The sequence below is a fragment of the Protopterus annectens genome, chromosome 5.part0 (assembly GCF_019279795.1).
Source record: "Protopterus annectens isolate FY-2018-M chromosome 5.part0, PAN1.0, whole genome shotgun sequence".
In the NCBI taxonomy this organism is placed as follows: Eukaryota; Metazoa; Chordata; order Ceratodontiformes; family Protopteridae; genus Protopterus; species Protopterus annectens.
Window position 1 is genome coordinate 1078746481 of NC_056735.1, and position 24579 is coordinate 1078771059.

Here is a 24579-nt window from a genome sequence, read left to right on the forward strand (position 1 = left end):
TTTAATAAGGAGGCAGATTTAGTCACATTAGATGTGCATGATTTATTTTCTGTATTCCACATGTAGTTGGTATAGAATGGTTTGAAGAGCAACTATATAAAAGCAGAGCTACACATAAGTGTGATGTGACTACTATGAGTACCTTTATGGAAATTGTCCTTAAAAATAATTTTTTATATTTTGAGGGACAGTATTTTAGACAAAGCACTTGGGTCGCCATGGGGGCATCATGTACCCCCATGTTTGCTAACTATATTATGGCAGAATGGGAATAAAGAATAAAACTAGCCCATTTTTTGCCAAATGTAGTATCTATGTAAGATTCTTGGATGACCTGTTTCTGGTGTGGAATGGTACTATGGATGAGTTAAATTAGTTTTTGAATTATGTGAATGATACAGTTCCTTTTTTACAATTTTCTTATAATGTTGACCAGCACAAAATTGTGTTTTTAGATGTGGAAGTGAGCAAAAATTACACTGAAGGCCAATATGAGTCCAACATTTACAGAAAACCTATGTTTTCTAACACATATTTACATTACACCAGTAACCATCCCACACATCAGAAAAAAGCTGTTGTAAAAGGCCAGTTTGTTAGACTGGCCAGGATGATATCTAATGAAAGGAATTTTACAGATGAGTGTCGGAAAGTGATAAATATGTTTTTAATGAGAGGCTATCTGGAAGGTTCCATCTATGATATCCTAGGAGAAGTCCAAAGAAAAAGAAAAATGGGGATAATTCAACCAATCCTCCTACATGGTGGGACGGTGAATATTATAAGGCAACATGAACAAGAGGGATATAATAGAGCCTTTATTACCACTTACAGTTTGGATGTTAGGTATATCACTAATGTCATTTTTAAAAATTGGTGGTTGATTTTATCTGAACCAAATATAGTGGAAAAAATAGGAACAGCACCCAAGGTGATATACAAAAAAGACATCACCTTTAAGCAAATATTGGAATGGGCCACTATTACCTCTCAGGCCAACCAAAATAAAAGGACTGGCACATTCAAATGTGGGGCATGTAAGTTTTGCACACACATATTAGTGAATAATCAGGTAACAATTCACAAATATACATATACTGCTAGATCCCATTATAATTGTAACTCAGTGAATGTAGTATATGTTGCTATATGCCAACAATGTTCATGTTTTTACATTGGGAAGACCTCTAGGAGGTTGAAGGATCGGATTTATGATCATATGAGAGACATCAGACTAGAGGCATCCACAAATGCCCTATATAGACATATACAAAAAAATAATATACATGGATTCAATTTTTTTGTATTGGATTCTATACAAAAGGATATGCAGGGCAAAGTAACAAATGATAATTTAAATCTTAAGGAAACTAGATGGCAAATTAGTTTAAGAGCAACAGTATATCCTGGTTTAAATGCCAGTTGCTCTATTGTATCTTTGTTAAAGATGAAACATTATGTATTATAAAGGGGGGAAGTATGTCCCTTTAATTTTAAAAGATTTTGTAATTGTTTAATTGGCAACATGTTGTGTAGGTATTTAAGTGCATCTGAATTGTTTTTAATTGTTCTGAAAAAGTTCACCTAAGAGGGTGTACGAAAGCGCTCAACAGTGTTTTTATGATGGTTGTATTTTGGACATTCATCCATTAAAGGATTTTTAATATTCATCAGCAGCTTTCGGAAGGTATTTGTTTGGTTTCACGTTTGTGTTTTTACCTTTTGGAAAAGTCAGGAAGGTGTATCAAAGAATGCATGTATGTTTCTTGTTTTGTGTGCAAGTCAGGGGTCTATGATTTGAAGACAGCACAAAGGTAATCTTTATCTACCACTGGCCAGATGCATTTTCTTTGAATGTGGTGTGGGTTTCAATGCTGTTTCAATGAAAGTGAGTTTCAAGGGCGAGTTTCAAGGGCAGAGAAGTTTTAATGCCAAGTCTATTTTCATGGTGAGACAGTGTTGCTTTGTTTAGCAGGTGTCTATTAGTCTTTCTGCATTGTGCTATAAAATGTAAAAATAAAATCAAACTAATCATTGTAGAAGTAAAGCAGTATGCACACATTAGTGTTTATGGTAAATGGGGTGAAATAGCCAGGTAATGGGTCATTGGAATGGCTGCAGGAGGACTCTGGTGCCATATTTTGGTTGTCTGTTCTTCAGTTTGCGTTTAAAAGTTTGTATCCCACAATTCCATTGGAGTGGGTGGGGTTACTTAATTATGTATGCAAATGTTACGTTAATCAGCGTACAGATTTGTACCTATTTTTCATGGGCCTTGTCCAGGTTTTTGATGTTTCCAGGTTGAGAGGTATACTTTGGACACTCCTCTAGGTCTCATCTCATCAGGTCATTCTACTGCACACTGAAAGTTCAGCTGGGAAGGCCCTTCCATTGCAATCTTAAAGCTTTAGTTTATTGTCTAGCTCATACCATACTACTCACTTAGTATACACTACAAATGTCAGGATATTAATCACTTCTGCAGGGCTAAAACATGCTTGGTGATCATGCCACTGAGTATAGAGAACTGTGAGTGACTCTAGTATCATCCAGCCATTTTACTATTTTACTGATTGTTTTGAGGCTTTATGAAGGCATCACATTTGCAAGAAGCTTAACTCTGGGCAGCTGGTTTTAGCAGTTCTCTGTACAGCTGTACACACCTAGAATTACATTTTTTCCTGTACAACTGCGTCTCTATTTTTCTAAATCCCTAGATGCACATTGAGCAGATAGTTTCCACACTGAGTAGCTACTTTGCATTCTATCCCTCTGGAGCTTGACCACAGCAGATTTATACAGTCTTAATAGTATCTTGACACCTAAGGCAACCAAACAAATTAGTTGTGAACCTCTTTTGTACTATCCCCTGTAGGATAAGTAAAGTAAAGGATCCAAAGTGACAGACATGTACTTCCCTGCTTTCTGCACAGCTAGCCTGGTAGACATGAACATCCTGAGGCAATGCAGCAATTGCCTCATGTTCACTCTTGACCACCTAATCCTCAAACACATGAATAAGGTATGCAAGAGTTGTAGTTACATAACATCATTGGAGACAAAGCTGAAACCTACAAGCACTTACACTGCCTAACATGTGGTCACTACCACAAGCAAGTCCGCATATAGGACCGTACAGACCAGTCACATAGAGACACATACACTGAGACTTTTAAATGTAACCTTCCAAAACCAGACACTGCACACATAAAAAAGTCCTCAATAACTTCAAGAGCATTCTACAAAAACATCCAATGAGGCACATACTACCACAACCCATGGTGTCTTAACCTCTAAGCCAAAAAGTCATACCACTACACAACCCAATCTTCTGGTCATAGGAGATTCCATAGTGAGGCATACTGATGTCCTGATCACCATGCTAAACAAGGAAAGAATTATGGTCAGCTACCTCTCAGGTGCTAGGTTCCATCATATTATGATGCTCTCAGACCCTGGATCAGGTAGTCCATACTCTCAGTAAGGGAGCAAACATACTGGACGTGGTCCTCATAAACATGGGGAATGCACACCCCATAGTGTAACATCCTGTCTGCAAAGGTCAGGCAACAAAGCCAACTCCTTTGATATAAAACTAAAACCCATGACTCCAGGTACCTGTATAACAGTTAGGAACTATTCTAAGGCAAAATTCCTATTATTAAGTGGTAACCTGGAAAAATTTCAAGTACCACCAAATCCTGAGATCATAGCTGCCTATGCCACATTGTTCACAGAAACTGTGTACAATTATGTTAACAGAAGCATTCAGGCAGCTGTGCCCACCAGGAATAAGCTCAGAACAAACTCCAAAAATTAGAATTCCAACATAAATAGGTTACACAGAAAAAAGAAGAATATTGCGGAAGAAGGAATGAAATGCAATGCCCAGTAGGACAGAAACTCCTCTATCAATCTAAACAAACAACTCAGAGGGCAAATCAAGTATACCAAAGCCAATTTTGAAATAAGAGTAGACTCCCAAGACAGAGACAACCATAAGGCTTTCTTTAGCTATGTCTATAACCTCAAAGGCAGTGCATAACAATGTACAGAACAAATAGTAAATGAAGGTAACCATTTAAAATATCAGGATCATTTAGAGAGAGTCCCGAAATATGGAGACTGAATGGCAGACAAACGGACTTACATACAGTATACTTGTTCTGAGATGGCCATTTCTTAGAATATTCCCTTTTCGTCATAAGTATGGTGATCTCAGATTTGGTATATATTAGTTTTGTTGGGGGGGGGGCTTGCCTCCCACACATGGGGGGTGCAGGGAGGCTTACCCCTGCAAAAAAAAAATTAAACGAGAAGAGTGATCTTCAATATTTGCACTTTTCCTGGGCTTTTGGGCTTTTTTTTTTTTTCAGTGCTGACATTTCAATAGGGAGCCATAAATGAAGCCACCTGTATGGAGCCAGAAGATATAGGAAATGTACTAGCTGACAGGGTGAGCTCCAGATTTATCCACTGTCCCCACTGGCCACCCTTCATGAAATGCCATCAAACATAACCCCAGCCCAAGTATTACTAGTGAGCATGTCCTAAATGCACTCTCCAAGGCCATGAACACTGCATCGATGGGGCCTGTTAATATTCCAGGATACCTACTAATAACATGAAACTTGACCTATCAGCACCACTGCAGTTATGTTTCAACCACAGTCTCTAGTCAGGCTTTGTGACACATGAATGAAGAATCACAACAGCCATCTCCTGCACAAGAGTGGGCCATCTATGGATCCCAGAAATGGCTTATCTCATATGCAAAGCCATGGAAAGAATTGTCAGGGGAAATGATAACTAATGAAATAGGAAACCTTCAGACATTGGGCCCAATCCAGTCTGGTTTTGTCAAGGGAAGCTCATGCTTCTCAAACTAGTAGACTTCTTTGAGAAAATCACCAAGGCAATGGATGCAGACAAAATAGTGTATAGTGACTACCTTGATCTGGCCAAGGAATTCAACACAATACCCCACTTGGCCATTATAAACAAACTCACAGAATTATGCAAAAACCCTTGTGTTACATACTGGATAGCCAGATGGTTCTCAAATAGGATCCAAGAAGTTAGGCTGGGGGAGTCCACCTCAATAAAGAGACCAGTTACTAGCAGGGTACCACAGAGTACTGTGCTAGATCTGCTCCTTTTTGGCATCTAATTCTCAAAAATCAAGACCAGCTTTAATGGCTTCTGGGTAACCAAGTTTTGTAATGATTGCAAACTAGCATCAGTCATAGAATCCCCCTAAGACACTACCATCCACCAGGAAGAGGTAACACAGACAAATAAATAGTGCCAGAACAATGGTTTGAAACTTGTAGCCAAGAAATACATAGTAGTACCCTTTGGAAAGTTAGCTAGCCCACAAAAATATCTCATTGATGACACACCCCTAAGAGTTGACACAGTAGTCAGGGATAAGAGTACATATGAAGACAATAAATTTACTTTTGACCAACATGTTTCTATGATAGTAAGGGGATCATTTTATGTTGCTCAACTTATAAACAAGGGTATGGCATCTAGGTTCAAGGAAGTCATCATTCCATTGTATTCAGCCCTCATCAGACCCATAATTGAGTACAGTGCCACCTTCAGCCTGTACATGACCTGGCACATGCAACAAATGCAACAGCTAGGGAATTTCCTCACAAAAAGAATACGGGGAGTAAATAACCTTAAAGCCCTATCCCTATACTCTATCTCCTACAGATTATTGAGGGGAGATCTATGCCTGATATATAAGACATCCTAGGATCCCATTCTGATGGACCTTTTGCATATCTGCAAAACAGATACATCAAATGCATCAAAACTACTACTCAATCCAGAGAATTAACCCTTGCCTGAGGCATAAATAGGACTTGTAGAGGAACAGTTATGTATCTCAGAGAATAGTCCCTCTGTGGAACAGACTTCCCATTGAGGTTTAGTAGAGCTCTTCCCTAACCATATTCAATCATAAACTGGACCAGTGGGTGTGAAATCAGAAACTCACCCCTGGTCTGGAACCCATGTCCCTAATGGATGGAGACTTCCTGTAAATGCCTGACCAACAATGCTCTAATTTACATATAACTATTACAATATGCCCCTAAAATAACCTCTGGGGCACCAAGAACACTTGCCGGATACATGTGAGAAGCTTGGATAGGTATGTAAGGTCCTTTTTGGTCATCAGTCTAGTGTATACCTATGAACCTATGAACACACACTATACATTCCATTAAATATGCATCACTGCTTTTAATTTCATTCAGTAGCACTTCCCTTCTGAGCCATTACTTATTTTTCTTTGTAGTCAGTACTGCATAAACCATGTATCCCTCCCCTTGAAATGAGTCTACAGTACAATCTAAATCATGGAACATTATAATCATTTTTTCCAAGCATGTCCTTCCATCCTGCTGTGAGACAATGATGTTTCACCAAAAAAAAAAAAATTCTGCAAACAGATCTAAACAAATACACATATGCACACTCACCTCAAACAAATAAGCATACACATGCACACACATAGACACACACATGCTCACATGCTCACACACACACGCATGCATACACACACATACACACACACACACACACACACGCGCGCGCGCGCACGTGCGCACGCAACACACACACACACACACACACACACACACACACACACACACACACACACACACACACACACACACTTACTTGAGTTACTGTATTATTTAACACCATGTTTGGGATTCAATGATATCACACTTACCTTTGATTTCTGAAGATCAGAAATCTGTGGGTTTTATTCTTACACCACGTATACTTGTGTTAGATTTCTAATATTGGCATTTTAGTGCAGCACTGGGGGAATATGCTGCACTAATGAGGTACTGTCCTTCAGATAAGATATTAAACCAAGGTCTCAGCTACATATTTTATTTTTATTTATTTATTTTATTTAAATTTGTTGACCGGGAGTGTCCGACTGGACGTAGGTCCATTTTCAGCGGTGGCCCGGGGAGAAAAGCTCCACAGTAAAATAAACAGACAGTAGTTACATTGGATTACATAGTGATTAACAATTTAACATAGTAATTACTTACAACATATTTACAGATGAAGAACATAGTACATCAGTAGACAACTAGAATCTTTATCTGTGAAGTACATAACAGACATTAACAAATGTTACAATGAGAAGTTCCTGCTGTATAATAAGTACTAGGCTTATGAGCATCTGAGCTTGCTATAATCAAGGTAGTTAGTGGAGTGGAAAGAAAGGTAGTGGTTGGATAATACTTACCTGACAGGGGGAATACCACGATCAAGAAGGTGGTTTTCCCACGGTGAGGCTCTTCCATTGCACACTTCGGTTGGGTTGACCCCTGTGATTTCCCCAAATATGGGAAACTCAGCTGCATAATTTATGGTATATATGGTACCATAAATTATGCAGTTGAGTTTCCCACATTTGGGGAAATCACAGGGGTCAACCCAACCGAAGTGTGCAATGGAAGAGCCTCACCATGGGGAAACCACTTTCTTGATCGTGGTATTCCCCCTGCCAGGTAAGTATTATTCATTATTCATTTATTCAAAATATTCATGTATCTGCCATCATGAATATTGATGTCCGTGCTGTGCAAAAGGGACATCAATGTGGAATTAACTTGTTACTGTAATACGCTCAGTATACATTGCAAGGGTCTTGCATCATGCTATGCAGTACATTTGCCCAGCGGTGCTGCATTATAACTGGTAAGAGTCATACTCCAGTTAAGAAAGGGGAAAAAAAACTTCATTTTGGTGTCTTATCTGCACATGGATGTGTGAGTAAATGCATGTATGGATGAGGAAATGACTGTGTGTATGAGAGACAGAGTGAAGAGTGAAAGGCAGCGAACGCTCCTCTGGCAGCAGTTAACAGGTGGGTGGTTGCATAAGGGAGGCATTAATTATGGAATAGGTAAAGTAAGGTTAAGAGTCTGTGTGTGTGGGGGGTGTGAATATGTGTGTGGGTGGGTGTCATACTCCTAAACCTTTTAGAGCAAAATATTTGGACAAAGCCATATATGAAAGTGGGACAAATACCCCAAAATAGGGACAATTTTAATAAATATTGCTCTTACAAACTTAGAAAGTTGATAGAATAACAGGTTTTGCGTTAGCATGAATTTTCTGAAGAGTATGAATTCTGAAACTCAAATGTCTGTCATCATACCTCTCAGCCTCTTAGAGTAAAAAATCTGGACAAAGCTATAAATAAAATTGGGACAAACGCCCAAAAATAGGGACAATTTTGAAATATTACTGTCACAAACTTAGAACATCCGCGGTGGTGTAGCGGTAGGGTTGTTACCTCACAGCAAGAGGTTCAACCCGTTCGATTCTCGGCTGGAGTGCAGGGAGTGCCTTCTGTGTGGAGTCTGCATGTCCTCCCCACAGTTGGGTAGGCATTCAAAAGACATGCGTAAATTGGCGTGCCTTCATTGAAGGTTGAATGTCGAGCTGGCACCTCGGCATTTGTGAAAAGCTACTGCCAATCATTAGCAGACCGGAGTTCCGCTGTGGCGACCCCTAACCGGGAAAAAGCTGAAAGACCAACAACAACTATCACAAACTTAGAAAGTTGATAGAATAACAGGTTTTGCATTAGCATGAATTTTCTGACAGATATGAAGTCTGGAACTCAAATGTCATTATTTTCTAAGTGCGATATGTAATGATTTACCACTAATTTGCCAGAAAACCAGAAGTATATGAAAAACAGACCAAAAATAGGAGGCCAAAATCTGGACATTCTGCAAAAGTCTGTACAGCTGAGAGGTATGGTTGTGTGAGAATGAAAAAGTCCTCATAAACACTGCATTTAATAACAAGATACCTTAAACCAGCTTTGTTGATAGGAAGTAAGGAAGCATAACTCATAGGAAGCAAGGAAGCATAGCTACAGTATACAGTATTATGTTTAAGATTTTTTTTTGATTGTTTGGAAGTGTTTTTAAAGTGCTTTTATATGCAAATAAAAAATAAAATAAATACTAGTCTGAGGCAAACATTTGCCTAAGTGAAATTTAATAAGAACCATATGTACATGTTTTGAATTACATACAAATTTGACTTAAGGACAGATTAAAAAATGGATCTCGTCCTTAACCCAGGGACTGCCTGTAGTAGTCATATATGTCTAGTGGTAATATAAATGTGTATACTTCTCCATCAAGGTCCATTTGAATAAGAAAATCATGTATTTCATCTTTCTAGCATAAAAACAGATGTATGGATGCTTAAGAGAAGATTGAGAACTCCTAGATAGTAAAAGATCCTTCTTGCTGTAGAACAGAGGTTCTCTATCATATCTAATCAAGCTAGGTATGGCAAGAATTATACATTCATACATGTAAACGTATAAACAGATATTCATTTCTCAGTTCATTCCTGTATCATGTTTTCTAAGATTATAGACTTCTTCTGCAGCCGTGACTTAAACTATTATAAGTGCCAATGTAATTTGAATCATACTGTAAGTCCAGAGCTGCTTCTCACCTGACATATATGTTTTATTTCCTTCCATGTCTTCACAGTGCTCTGGCTCAAAATATCTTTCTAGCATTCTTTCTGTCTCACATAGGGATTATGTTTTAAGTTTTTACAGTTAAAATTCTGAAGTAATCGTTATATAACAATGACTGATGTTGCCATGGGCTTTTCTGAATGAACATTATTCTCCACAAATAAAAGAAGATTCCTCAATTTCTGCTATTTGTGAAGACAGTGACTTCATTATTAGCAAATTCTTCACCTCTCCTGCATTGAATCAAATCTGAAATCTTTCCCAACTTTTTTTTCTATACTATTCTCTAATGAAACACCAGGCATGAAACTCCCGATCCAATCTACTACTGAGCACTGTCCATATATGTACAATCACCTTCTTGCGTGTGGATTTTTACAGAGACTGCAGTAATGTACACATTATTGTAGAACTTGTCAAATCACATAAATAATGTAAATAATCACAACTTGTAACTAATGTAAAGTATATCATTACTGTATCCAATGCCTGCCACTATGTATACAAAATTGTAATGTACTGCAACACTGTAACCTTCTCTGCTTTTACCATACTCCATTATTAGTTATGTCCTCTCTGCTCTTTGAGCCCAGGTCATGGCTGAAAAGGGTCAGTACACCAGTTCTCCAATGTAGTTAACCAATGACAAATAAATAAATAGTCAACTATAGTAATAGAGACTGACTAGGTTAGGTTCACTGTGTAACAAGGATAGACAGAAAAAAATGGAAGTATTACAAACAGTAGCATATCTAGATTGGGGCAAGAGTAACAACTGCCTTGGGCACAAAGTGTTGGGGGAGCATAATAAGCTGATCCAAGTTGCATTTATGGTCAATCCTAAGTGGTATAGAGCTCCTTGTGAGATCTAAACTGTAGCAATGGCTTATTACATTATAGCAAGCAGTTTGCTACAGTTTAAAAGTAAAAAAAATATATATTTTTTTTTGTTCTAGCTAAAACCTGAGTACTGTAGTGCTCTGTGTAGGCAGAGTATAAACTGTAGCAATTGTTTGCTACATTTACATTTAAAAAAATACTTTTTTTAATCACAAGCACTATAATGTTCCTTGCAAGCAGCAGTTTGCTACAGTTTAAAAAGAAGAAATTATTTTTTTTTTGTATTTTTTAAAGTACAACATGAGTGCTGTAGTGCTCAGTTCAGGCATAGTAAAAATTGTAGCAAACAGTTTACTACAGTTTAAAAGAAAAACAAAAAAGTACAGCTCACACTGTGCCAGTAACAAAATAAAATATGCCTGATTCAACTCACACGAATGTTCAGAAGCTGACAGTTTATTGATATAAAACATCCAACAAAGATAAGTGCTTAAGTCCCATAGAAAGTGACTTCATCAGATAAATGTCTGAACCTTCATGTGAATTGAATCGGGCATATTTTATTTTGTTACTGATACAGTATAAAAGAAGTCATTTTTTTTTTTTTTTATAAAATATGTTGAAGAAAGGTTTGGACAGGGAACAGAAATGAGACCTGAATGGCTGGGGCAGGAGGGAGGGATGCAAGTTGTGCATCTGGTCACCTGATCGGTATACCAGTAGAAGGAACATATGTGTGTTTTTTTTTTTTTTTTTGCTCTTTAATGGAAGAGCTGGGGGGGCTTAGATCTAACTGTAGTAAGCTAAGCTCTTACAGTGTAGAGATCATCTTATTTTCAGTGAAGTGCTTTTTTTTTGCTCTTCCCTTGAAGAGCTGAGGGGGTTGGGCACTGGTTTGTAGTAATGGCCTAGGGTGCTGGTGGAACTGGCTATGCTTCTGTTTACAGATATGGTGAAAGTGAGTGATACAGTAGTGGTGTTGGTAAAAAAATGTGATTACAGATAGCAGAATGCATTCATTTACTGTAATAGTCAGAAAAGTAGAAGAAAAATAGATGACAGAGACAGAAGAGCAGCAATAAAGAAAAAAAACAATCAGAGCAAAATTAGGAAACATGAGGAGCTAGCTGACGGACATGACTAGAGACAGAGGGAGATAGTGAGGCAAAAACATTTGATAGCAGAAAAAGGTAAGGTTAACATTATTTTCTGAAAATAAAAGAAAAAATTGAAATATTGTACTAACACTGGCAATACACTGAAAGGTATCATTGATGTAAATTCTAACCAGTCTGCTCCATAACATTGAATGAGCTATGCATTATAAAATTAACGATGCATTTAATTAAAACAAATGTTCCAAAATATTTTCAGTGTTTAACAACTATTAGTGGTCCCTGTAGAAGGTAAGTATGAGAAACTCAGTTAGAAATTAAACTAGGATCTACCTCAACAGAGTTAAACAAGTTAAACATTTCAAAGGAAAGTGCTATGTGAGAAATAAAATGTAATATTTTTTGTACAACCTGCATAAAACAGTAATAAAAAAGAGATAAGATTTCCTTTGGATGCTGGGATAAATTAGATTGCTGCAATATTCTAATAATGAGTTGCAAACACTGATCAAGTCTGTTAAGAGTAATCGACAGCCTATTAATATGTTGAGATATTATTTACAGAGGTATTTAAATGCTAGTAGTCTGCAGTATGAGTCTGTATTATGTAATATCCTAGTGCTTTGAAACAGCAGCGAATAAGTTAACACATGATATGATGGAATTAAATATTTTGTATTAAAAAGCATCCTGACTAAAAGAAGAACAGTACATATAAGTTGTCTTTATTGCTGACTTTTTAGTTAATTGGTATATTGCTCTCTTTAAAGTGCTTAATCTGCAGAATGTTCATAACAAAACTAAAAGTATATTATTCTCCTTCCTAAAGGGCATCTTTTTATTTTGCTACTTAATTCTACAGGTGTGCTTGTACTGACTGAGATCATTAACCAGTTCCGCACTATTACACTCACACGTAAGGATCAGTTCATTATTGCTTACGGTGGACTTCGAGGAGCCATATGCTTTTCACTTGTGTTTCTCCTTCCTGCAGAAGTGTTCAAAAGGAAAAATTTATTCATCACTTCAACAATTGTAGTTATTCTCTTTTCTGTCTTCATTCAGGTATGCTGCTTATATATTTGTATAATTTTTTTCACTTATAGCTACATCTCCTTGGTGCAAGAAAAAACATTGAGTAGCACACAGAAGAAATGTGCATATGTGTACATATCTAAGTGTGTGTGTGCGTGTGCGTGTGCGTGTGCGTGTGTGTGTGTGTGTGTGTGTGTGTGTGTGTGTGTGTGTGTGCATGCACTTAAAATATGTGTGTAATTTTTTTTCCCAGAAAGCATGAACTTTGTTATATCCATGACTGCAGCATTGGTGATCTATGTTTAAGTAGTAATGCTATAGGTCATTGGAGATGTCCACGTGAAGGGGGACTAAATGGCTGATATTATCTCATCTGCCTCAGCATGCTACAGAGAAAGAGTGGGGGAGAAAGAGAGAGAGAGAGTGAGAAATAGCTAAGGATATTGCACCTTCAAGTCGTGGCTTTTTAGTTGAAGCACCCCATAACCTGTTATGGCTGTGCACAAAACTGCACAAGACCACACTAGTACCCATGAAGGCATACATATGGTACAGTGAAACACATTGCTAATAAGCAATGTGCACTACAGCCTACACTTAAAGGTATAAAGTAACTTTTGGTACAAAAACGTAATCTTTCATTAGAAAAATGTGAGAAATGCACCTGGCTATTGCCTCTCACTACAAAGAAAGTTGAGGAAATATAAGAGCCATATATGGCACTGGATGTAGGGGGAGAAGAAAAAACACTTTGTTCTCTGCTGATAATCTTCTTTTAATTATCAGATTGAAACTATTGATTGATTCCACCCTCCTTGTACATACACATGCTGCTGCCATGTGGAAAATGGTCATTATAAATATGCAAATGTGCAAATTTACAAATTTACTGATATACAAAAAGAAGCAGTACAATTTTCTGAGTACTTAATTTAGAATTAAAGCTATTATATTTCTGTAATAGAAGTAAGGAGGCTTTTTATATGAAAAGTATCATTCAGGCACATGTTATAGTCAGAGAACTTAGTTTTCAAGCACTGCTTTAAGAATTTATATATATATATATATATATATATATATATATATATATATATATATATATATATATTCAAGACTCAAGATATTTTACGTTTTAGTCAAGAACAGTAAAAACAAAACAATTCAGTGTACTAAATGCAAAGGACATGTATGAATTGCATTGCTTATTATGGTAGTTTTGTATGAGATTTATTATCTCTAAGGATAATTTGGTACATAACTGAATAATCTAAGGAAGTGGGATGGGTATTTCATTAGCTCTAATGAAGTCCTAACTGATTGCACATAAAGGACAAAAGTACTTAACTCAGTCATTTTTATTTTTAATAAATATTTTTGTAAGTAACGGTATGGCTGAACTGCATGACCCTTACGTTCAGTACACCGAGTTGTTTTATTTCAGTTTTTAATACACCTGGTGTGTGTAATAATACTTTTGGCTCTTGCTGATATACAGTGAAAATTTCTGAAAATTCTTCAGTTTTATGCACAGTTTGCCTCTTCAAATAAATTAAGTAGTGAGGGACCTGCAGAAATTAAACCACAAACCTTACTAAATTAACATCCAGCTCTGTGGCATACAGGAATAAGCCTTGTGACCCAAATGATTGGAGTTTGATTAGCACATCAGACAATGGAAGAGCATACCTCTCAACTTCTTATAGCAAGAAATCTGAACAAAGCCATTAATAACAGTGAGACAAAAGCCCAAAAAATAGGGACGATTTTTTAATATTGCACTTACAAACTCAGAAAAGTGATAGAATGAGAAATCCCAATTACTCCGGGCCACACACTCCAGGGACCTAAACCTTTTCACCACAATAAACAGAACATGCTGGAGGGATAGATTCCTGTCCCAGAGACTTCACATGCTCTGGAACAGACTACCCATTCACGTCAAGCAAAGCTCTTCGTTAGCCCTCTTTAAGAGAAATCTTGACAATTGGATGGGAAACTTGAAATTCACCCCGGGGAATCACTTCTGTGGCTCTGCTCAAAAGGGACACAGCAAAATAATTTTCTTGGGTAGCGAAAACCAGGGAATCTCTATTGGCTAGGCTTATATATGCCCTAAGGCTGATAGCCTAGTACTTACCTATGAACCTATGAACCTATGAATGTTCTTAAGGGTATAAGGTCTGACACTCAAATGCTTGTCATTATTTGCTAACTTCAGTCTTTAATGATATGCCGCTGATTTGCCAGAAAAATACAATTTTATGAAAAACACAACAAAAATATGTGGCAAAAATCTGGACATTCTGAGAAAATCTGTAGAGTTGAGAGGTATGTGGAAGAGCCAGCCAGGGGATGGGAGTGAGTGTCAAGATGGGCTCATATATTCAGAGGGGTAGGGCTGGAGGTTCCCAGTCAGTCTGTGCTGCAGCACAAGCAGAGACTTTCATGAAGCCTCTACCCTGACCCTGGGTGACTTGAACTTCCCAACCATAGAGTGGAAGACCTAGTCTAGCCCAAACATGAATGCCCAGAGGTTCCTTGACTTCTTCAATGCCAATGCATTGGATCAGCTGGTTGGCAACCCTATGAGAGATGAAAATATCCTGGGTCTGGTACTAACCAAAATGTGTAACCACAGTAGCACCTCTATAGTGTCATCCTCCTTGGTAAGATCTGACCATAAGGCGATCACTTTTGAAGACACCAAGTCACCATCTTCCCTGAACCCCCCTTTCCAGGGTCAAACAAAAAAAAAAACTTTTTCAAACCTGACTACAACCTCCTAAGAGCAGCTATAAGCAGCTACACAGCCACCATCCCTAGAGTGGGAACAAGCACTAATGTCCAAGCCTACACCAAAAACTATATGAGTACCTACATAGCTGCATGGACTCAGCAATACCTGACAGAACCAAATCATCTTCCTCAAAGAAGAGTAAGCCTGTATGGTGGACAGCAACAATAAAAAAATTCTATAATAAAAGGAAAAAATTGCTGTCCAGGACCAAGAAAGAGCAGGTGCCAAGTTGGAAGCAATCTCTGCTTTGTCTGAGCAAGCAAATAAGGTCACAGGTAAAATCCTCTAAGGCTAACTTTGAGTCCAAATTGGGCACATCCACTAAGGACAATCACAAGGCCTTCTTCACATATGTCTGCAGTCTCAAAGGTAACACCCAAATCTGCTCTGAACCGGTGGTCAAGAACACCACATACACAAATACCGTAGATATAGCCAACCTGCTAGCAGACAGGTTCAGTGAAAATTTCTCCCCATGTTCCCCCCATCATTAAACCAAGACATCCCAAGCACCTGCCCCCCTCCTCTCATCACCAGGGAGCAGGTCTTTAATACCCTCTCAAAGGCAAAAAATGCAGCCTCCATGGGACCTGACAATGTCCCTTGCTGCATACTACAAGAACTCAGGCAGGAGGTCTCATCACCCTTAAGTACCCTATTCAACCAAAGCCTGAGGACTGGTTTCATCCCAACCACATGGAAGACAGCCACTGTCAACCCTTTACACAAAGTTGGAGCATCCACCGACCCAGGAAATTATAGGCCCATCAGCCTAACTAGCCTGATCTGCAAGGCCATGGAATGCATTGTCATGGACCTTACAAACAAGGACATTGGCAACCTCCAAACACTTGTTCCCACACAGTTTGTTTTTGTCAAAGGAAGGTCATGCCTGTTAAACTTAGTCAACTTCTTCAAAACAGTTACCAAAGCCATGGACGAGGTGAAGATGGTGAATACCACCTAACTTAACCTAGCCAAAGCCTTTGACACTATTCCCCACCCACTCTGGCATAATAGATAAACTCCTCCAGCTAGGCATCAGCCTGTATGTTTCCAGATGGGTAGCTAAGTGGCTCACTGATAGAACCCACTGGCTCACTGACAGAACCCACTCAGTCAAAATAGGGGAAGCCTCCTCTAATAGTAGACCCATAATGAGCAGTGTACTCCAAGGATCAGTCTTGGGGCCTCTACTATTTGGGAAATACTTTTCTGAGGTGCAAGCCAAAACCAGTGGTCTGTGACTGACCAAGTTTACAGATGACTGCAAGCTGGCCACTGTCTTACATTCCCCTACTGATGTGAGCATCCTCCAAGAGGCCCTTACTCAAACTGATGTCTGGTGCCAGATGCATGGCCTCAAACTGAATGCCAAGAAATACATCATTATTCTCTTTGGGGAAAATGGCATCCCCACTAATTATTACATTAATAACAATGTACTAAGCATGCAATCATTTGTGAGGGACGTAGGCACCCAGGTTGATAGCAACCTGACTTTTGACCACCACATTGCCTCCGTTGTACAGAAGGCTTTCTACATGGCTCATCTCATAAGTAAGGGTATTTCATCCAGGAACAAGGAGTTCATATCATCCCTGTATTCTTCCCTTATCAGACCCATTATCAAATACAATGCCCCCTTCGGCATGTACCTTGCCAAGCACATGCAGCAACTGGAGAGACCACAGAGGTTTCTGACCAGGAAAATCCATTCTTTCAAACACCTATCCTATACAGATAGGCTAAAAGCCCTGTCCCTCTACTCAGTCTCATACAGACTTCTCAGAGGTGACCTTTGTCTGGCATATGAGGCCATCTCAGACCCAGCCTTGCTGGAGTTGCTACATATCTACAAGTCAAACTCCACTCACTCAAGCCACACACAAGAATTCAACCTGGTCTGTGACATTAATAGAACTTGTTGGTGGGATAGATTTGTATCACAAAGATTCCACCATCTGTGGAATAGACTGCCTCTCCATGTCAAGCAGAGTACCTCACTAGCCCTCTTTAAGAGGAACCTGGATGACTGGCTGGGAAACAGAAAATACACCCCTGAGATCCTATCTGTGTCCCTGTTGGACAGGGGAAACAGATGCTGACTTTGTGGGAACATGGACAAAATTCTTGGATAGACTTCTAAGGGCCTCTGAGCCAATAGTCTAATATCATCCTATGAACCTATGAATCTATGAAGCCATTGACTGGAGAGACAAAAGTTTGGAATACCAAGCCAGTGATGGTTGCTGTTGAGGGCATTGTGTAGGAGCATTTACATTCAGGAGAAGGGCTAAAGACTTCCCATAATGATGATTTGGTGCCTATGTCTCCACCAGGGTGAAAGTTTAAATCAGTATTAATGCATCCATTGCACACACTGATAATGATGCATACCAGTGACAGGAAGGAGAGCCTGCCATCTGGGTTCAATGAATAAGTCTTTTCAGGTCTCAGTCTGAATGATAATTTAGACCAACACAACTGCTTGGAAAGAACATCCTTGGTCATGAAAAGTTTGGGGGAGCATTTCTCCTATTGATCCTGATCTGTAGATAATCTTAGTATATCTGGCTATGGTGAAAGGTGGCCATTCTCATGAGTAGCCAGTAGAAGCAGAAACACAGCTACGGGCACCAAAGAAAAGCAGCATTATTGATGCATGGATGATAGCCTCATCTGAAAAGGTCTTGTGCTAATTCTGGGTGAACGTCCCAGCTGGAGGAATAAATAAGCTATTCTTATTAGGAGGCTTGATAGTTGGCAGGAATGGGGAATAAGAGTATCTAGAAAAAAATAAATAATTGGCATGGCAACACAGTGACATAGCAGTTCCTTTTACTGCCTTATCACTATTTAGTTTGATTCACATCAGTTCTTGGCTAGGGTGCCTTCTTTGTGGAGTCTGCACATCCTTCCTGTATCCAGCAGATTTTTGTCAGGTGCTGCAGTTTCCTTCTACATCTCAGATATGATTAACTGCACTCCTCTGAGTTGTCAATAAGTGTATGTTTTGTGTATGAGTGATTTGTACATGTGTGTCCTGATATGGGATGGTGTCCTGTCATACATCCATTTCTCTGCCTTGCCCCCACTAAATGATGGTATAGACTCTGGTTACACTATTACCCTGAAGTTTATTAATTGGGCAATCAAAGACTGAATAAATAATAATTTGTTTGCTATCACCTATTTGGTCCTTAAGGAAAAAGTACTTTGATATGGTCTGGAGCAGTTTTGCAATGCAGCTGTGAAAGGACAACATGATCTGTGCAAATGGCAGTGTGAAAGTTAAAAGACTGATCTATGTGGTTCTATATATCAAATAATATGTCCTGCTGTGATGTACAACATTTTAGCTCAGCATGTTTTTACTGATATATTGCAACTATGCTCCTTGTCGTTTAATAATATATAAAATTTAAATGATTTATTTTTCTCATATTTTAATGTTAATGCAGGTGAGCATCTGCCATTTTAGCCATATCTGCAAATACCTGGGATGCACTTGTTCATTCATGAAATGGTAACAGTACCATTCTGTGGTATCATTTTCTCACTCATTTCCATTACCAGTCTGGATAGTGAAGGCTGTGAAGAACAGCAATTCAAATTATCAAATGGCCGAGTAGGTGTAATAGGCCCTTTTTTCCTCACAATCTTTGAATTGTTCAGAAAATTGCCTCCCTTTACAAGAGCAATAGTAGTAGTATTTAGAGGTCACTTAACTTTTCAGAGAGCTCTGTAGTATTACTTGGACCTAGACCTGAAATATGTTTAAGTCTGGCTACCTTCAGAGGAGGGAAAGAGCAGTTATTTTTTGAAACGTTGCTGAATATCTGTTAAGGGTGATCTACTGCCAACACTGAATTTATCATAATTACTATATAGAATTTTACAGCAATTGCATACATAATTTTTAGTTTTTGTTTCAGAAGTAGTAATCCAGTGAAGATCAACGTATGTTATTATAACACTAAAATACTAATTAGGTAAAGTTTTTATCTGTAGTTTGGATGCTGCTGTCGCCATTTAGAAATAACTGACTTTGTGCTTAAATGTAATAGTTTTGTGCTTTTTATAAATAAATACAGTTTTGGGACTCTCATGGAATGGGAGGGATAGTTTTAAAACTTAACCTAAGAAGACATATGCATGATCCTGGCAGGTTATTCCACTTTTTTCAGTGATGGATCTGTATAGCATTACTGTTACCATTGATGGAGCATATCTGGTGAATGTCATTGTATCAGTGAACCTGTAGCTTTAACCTTGAAACTGTGAATAGCAATGTATTTAAAATCTATTGTATGAATATTGAATGTTGTATTGAATGTATTTAAAATCTGAAATCTAAAAATCAACAACCACAAAACATAGTCACAGACTCCTTCTACACCCCCCAATAATAACATTCCCCTTTTGGAAGACATACTTTCTTGGTTCTCGGCTAATATCTCTGGACTTCCATTCAGTCAACTACTTCCTCACACTCTAGCAACTTATATAACTTCTCCCAGTTAGTTAACACTCCTACTAGACCCAACAAAGACAACTCCTCAGGAAGCATCCAAGACTGGATTTTAGTTTCCCACCCCAAAAATATCTCAGATACTGGCACTTTGCCCTATTGTCTCAGTGACAACTTACCTGCCTTCATTTGTCACACCCCTTCCTCCACACACTTACAGCATAACTATATCTTAACCCACAACCTCAACAATTTCAACCCAATTTCCTTTCAGATAACTTAAAACTAGTAAAATGGAACCCTCTGAAAACTCTTCTTCTTGATAATGCTGTTACTTACTTTAACACTACTTTCAACAACCTTCTAAACTCCTTTGCCCCTTCCAGAACTAAAAGAGTAAAATCCATTACTGACACATGGCTTTCCAAAGACACACTAGCTCTCATGCATACTCGTGACAAAGCTTGGAAACTCCACCAAAAACTTAAAACACCCAACACCCTCATTGAATACAGACAACTTCACAATAAAGTAAAAAAACTAATTGTTTTTGACTGCAAATCTTACTATTCTAACTTCAAGCCTACCATAAATCCAATCCAAAAAGGTTCTGGAATAGTATCAACAACCTCATCAGTCCTGGCCAAAAAGCAAATCCCTGCCCTGACCCCTACTCCCCTGACCATATCATTGCCACCAAATTCAACACCTTCTTCATAGACTCTATTGTTAAGCTCACCACATCTTTCCCCCAGAACTCTTCTCCTTTCTAAGCTCACCCAACTTAATTTCTCTCCCTCCTCTCTAAATTGATTTTCCAGTTATCTCTCTGATAGACAGCAAGCCACAAAATGGAATAATACCACCTCATCCTACCTTAACAGTCAGACTGGCATTCCCCACCATCAACTAAGCTAACCCCCTCTACCACATACCTTCTCCCCTCCCTCGTGTATGGGGCTCCACTCCTTACCAAACTGCAGGCAACCCTCAAAGCTAAACTAGCATCCGGCTACAATAAAATTGCCAATTTTGCTGCTAGCTCTAAATCCCTCTCCCACTACTGTTACTCCCTTCATTCCCTGAAATGGCTAGAACTCCCTCACTACCTATCCTACATTCAACTCTCCACTGTACACAAGCTCATTTTCAACCCTTCTCATTGTCCCTCCCTCTCCTCCATCCTCAATATGCTTCTTCCTACACGAACCCTCAGATCTAACAATCAAAACCTCCTTGCTGTACACAAACCATCATGTAGCCCTGGTCACCTTCTTCTATCTTTCTCCCTTGCACTCAAATGGAACTCACTCCCTCCCCACATCCATACTACACAAAATCTTTCCTCTAAGGCATTGCTACAATCTTATCTCTCCTCTATCTGGGAATGCTTCTGCTCCCATCCATCCTAAATCCCCTTTCACTTCTGCCCTACCGTAGCTCAACTATGCTTTCTGCCCGCTACATATTGGGAGTTGAGGGACAAGGGGGATGAGCATGTACATTTCCTTTTAGGAATCCTCTACTGATGTAACTGTTACTGTTTGAGCTACTTCTTGTTTGACCATTGATTGTCTGTATCTAGAGCATAGTGTATCAAATCCTTGTATTTCACTTGTGTTATATGTTGCATGCAAATTTTTGAACTAGTGTACTGTATTAATTCCTTGTTAAACTACCTGCTTGATTTCTTATATATATATATATATATATATATATATATATATATATATATATATATATATATATATATATTATGTGGGGCTTTTCTCCCCTGGTCCTCCATTAAAAAAGGGCTCATCTCGGACCAATGGAGTCTCCCGGTTAACAAACTTCAAATAAATAAATAAATACTTTTTTTTTCCTTCTTTTTCAATTTAGTTTTCTTAGAGTAGTAGATGCTAATAACCATATTCTATTTAGTGTTGTCCCAGGGAAAATAAACAATCCAAACATGGGATAGCATTAACAGAGTTGGTCAAGCTGGAAAAGAAGAACTGGAGCTAGATGGATGAGGTGCTACGTATGTGAGGCAGTGATTTCATTCAGGGAACTTGGGAGTAATAGAAGATACCAACTACAACAGAGAATGGGAGAGTGGAAGAGGTTCAGAGAAGAATATGTGAAATAATATAGGGGATAGAGATAGCAGTGCATTACCTGGCCAGGTTAAAATGAGCAGAGTGAAACTGGAGTGAAAGAGGCAAAAGGAAGCCAATATACAGGATGAGATAGGAAGAGGACCTGGGGAGAAAAATATAGGCTAACAGGCCATGGGCAGATTTGTAAGATATGTCAATTCAAGTAGTCTGGTAAGGAGTGGTAAGGAGTTAGGTGATGGGAGAAAGGGGTGAATGTACTGGTGTGGACATTAATGATGTGTGATAATGGACAGACAGAGCAAGGTGTTGCCATATAAAAGGAAAAGGAGAAGAGCTGACCATGAGATGCATTCGTCCAGACATGAGGGGCAGGCAATGGAATGAACACTAGAATGAAGAGGTCGATAGAAAGTATAAGTAATACTGAAGATGTCATCAAAGCAGTGAGAAAAGAAAACAGCAGTTTATTTCCAGTTACTGGAGTCATTCACACTGGTTAGAATGAATCATCTCTATAGAGCATGATATAGATTTACATGTTAGTAGACCAAAAATGGTGTGTGTTGAGATGTATGGGAATATTATTTAAAGGATAACTGCACCATGACAAAGTTAAATATATGCATATTTTTTATAATATTTTGGTATTATATGATGTACTAATGTACCAGAATCACTAATACTGTTTCTTGTTTTAGTTTAATTTCTTTAATCTTTCTTTTATTTCAAAATAGCCATAACAGAGATGACCGTGATAAAATAATTTTCTTCTGGTATAAAAAAATTTGTGAGACAGGCATAACAAAAATGTTTTTCGTGCATTTAGTTACAAATGACAGTGCTGTGACATACCAGCTTTTTGGAGTATCCCTACATGCAATACCAGTGTCTGTTTCCACAGAATTACTTTAGCTTGTATATGCATAGAAACATACAAACACAAAAGTGTTAGACTAATGGCCCAGGAGCCTTTTTAAGCCTAGCCAAATCGAATTCCGAAATGATACTTGTACCCGTTTATAAATGGCAAAAGTTACAGTTTTATAGCATTTCAGTGTGCTATGTCCAGCAGAGACACAGGTGTTGCCCACGGGGTAAATTTGTGGTTTTTCATTCATTTGTCTACACTGTGTTTAAATTGGGTCAGAGAAGTACTTTGTTTTATATGGATGGGAAGTTTGTTACAGAGCAGTGTAATCCTCTGTGAGAAGCATCTGTCTCTCTCTAGCATTTCCTGTCAAGGTCGCTAGAAAGGGAACTCCACTGTAATTGCCTTTGTGTTCTCTGTGAAAACCAGTTGGCTATCCAGCAGGTAGCATATGGCTTTATCTGCATTATTTGTAATTTGCTGATTATACCTGAGTGGATAATGCTGTCAAATACCTTGGCAAAGTCCATATAGGCCTTATGAACTAATTTGCCCTCATCCATGGCCTTTGTGACCTTTTCCAAGAAGTTCCCCAGGTTCAGCAGGCATAATCTCCCCTTGATGTGCCCAAACTGACTAGGGTCCAGCGTTTGTAGATTTATTATGTTTTTGCATGTAACATCCATGACTTTACAGATTAGACTGGTCAGACTAATGGGTCTGTAGTTTCCAAGGTCAATAGAAGGGCCACCTTTATGCACTGAGATAACAGTTCCTACCTTCCAGTCCATAGGTACATTTTGTTTTGTGAAGCGTTCATCAGTTTCACAGTATCATAATAACTGTGATGACTAATGGATGTCAAAGTCATCAGTAAATAAATGTAAAATAAATAAATAAAATATTAAATAAAAATAGTGGATGTCTCTGTTTTGTGCATATAGAGACCTGTCAAATATTCAGTAGTTCTAAAAGTGCTACACAAACTTTATTATTTCTGGTACCAGCAGTTTTCTGCCTTTGTCAATGACTTTATACTGGGTCAATAACCCATTGCATATTCATTAGATAAAAGCATGTATTTATCTATTGTGATCCTCCACCATTGAAAATAATAGTATATATTATATGTACGGTCTCTTGTCCTCCATTCTACAATTGCTGCAAATTTCTGAAGCATAACATCTAGTGCCTAGAGTACAGTGATAAAACACAAAGCAGCACTGTTTATAAAACTGTTAAATACTTACATTAAGTCATTAAGTTTTTAGGTTTTCTTCTGCCTCAAGAAATACACCCCTCCTAAAACATATGAACAAGTGCTTCCTCTGTGGCATAAACTGGTAAAGAAACTCATTGAACAATCCAGCTTATTTGTATGTTGAAGCAATAATATATATTTATATGATTGTACCCTTGACCAGTGCTACAGATAAAGCCCCAACAAAGTAAAGTGCGGGTAACGTGTGATCTCAAAAGAATGTATAAAATACAAAGGCTGCTGGCACAGTTATTTTCTTACAGATCTGCTACTTTTGTATTATAATGGTAATCTTTGTGTAATTGTATAAAACTATCTTTAGGTAATTTTACTTTTATTATATTGCAAGATCCAATGAGGTCTGTAAAACAGCAGTCTAGTATCTGATAACAAAGTACTATTAAGAAACTAAGTACTGTCATATGAGAATATACAAATACTGCTCAAGGATATGTTTTCTGAGATCAAATCTGTCTACATTTTTAGAAAGACCTTTGCTACTAATATCTTCCAGGCATTTTTCAGCAT

General features: G+C 38.3%; 1 protein-coding gene and 2 pseudogenes across 2 annotated transcripts in view; 2 read left to right on the plus strand and 1 right to left on the minus strand.

The window, feature by feature from the left end:
* SLC9A2 (solute carrier family 9 member A2) overlaps positions 1–24579 on the plus strand; it is a 959164-nt gene that overhangs the window by 563065 nt on the left and 371520 nt on the right. For both annotated transcript variants that reach the window (XM_044070947.1, XM_044070948.1), the window contains exon 5: positions 12377–12579. In XM_044070947.1, the coding sequence (XP_043926882.1) occupies positions 12377–12579 (203 nt within the window). The remainder of the gene's footprint in view (positions 1–12376; positions 12580–24579) is intronic.
* Positions 7281–7432, plus strand: LOC122802965 (annotated as a pseudogene).
* On the minus strand, positions 7416–7561 carry LOC122802963 (annotated as a pseudogene).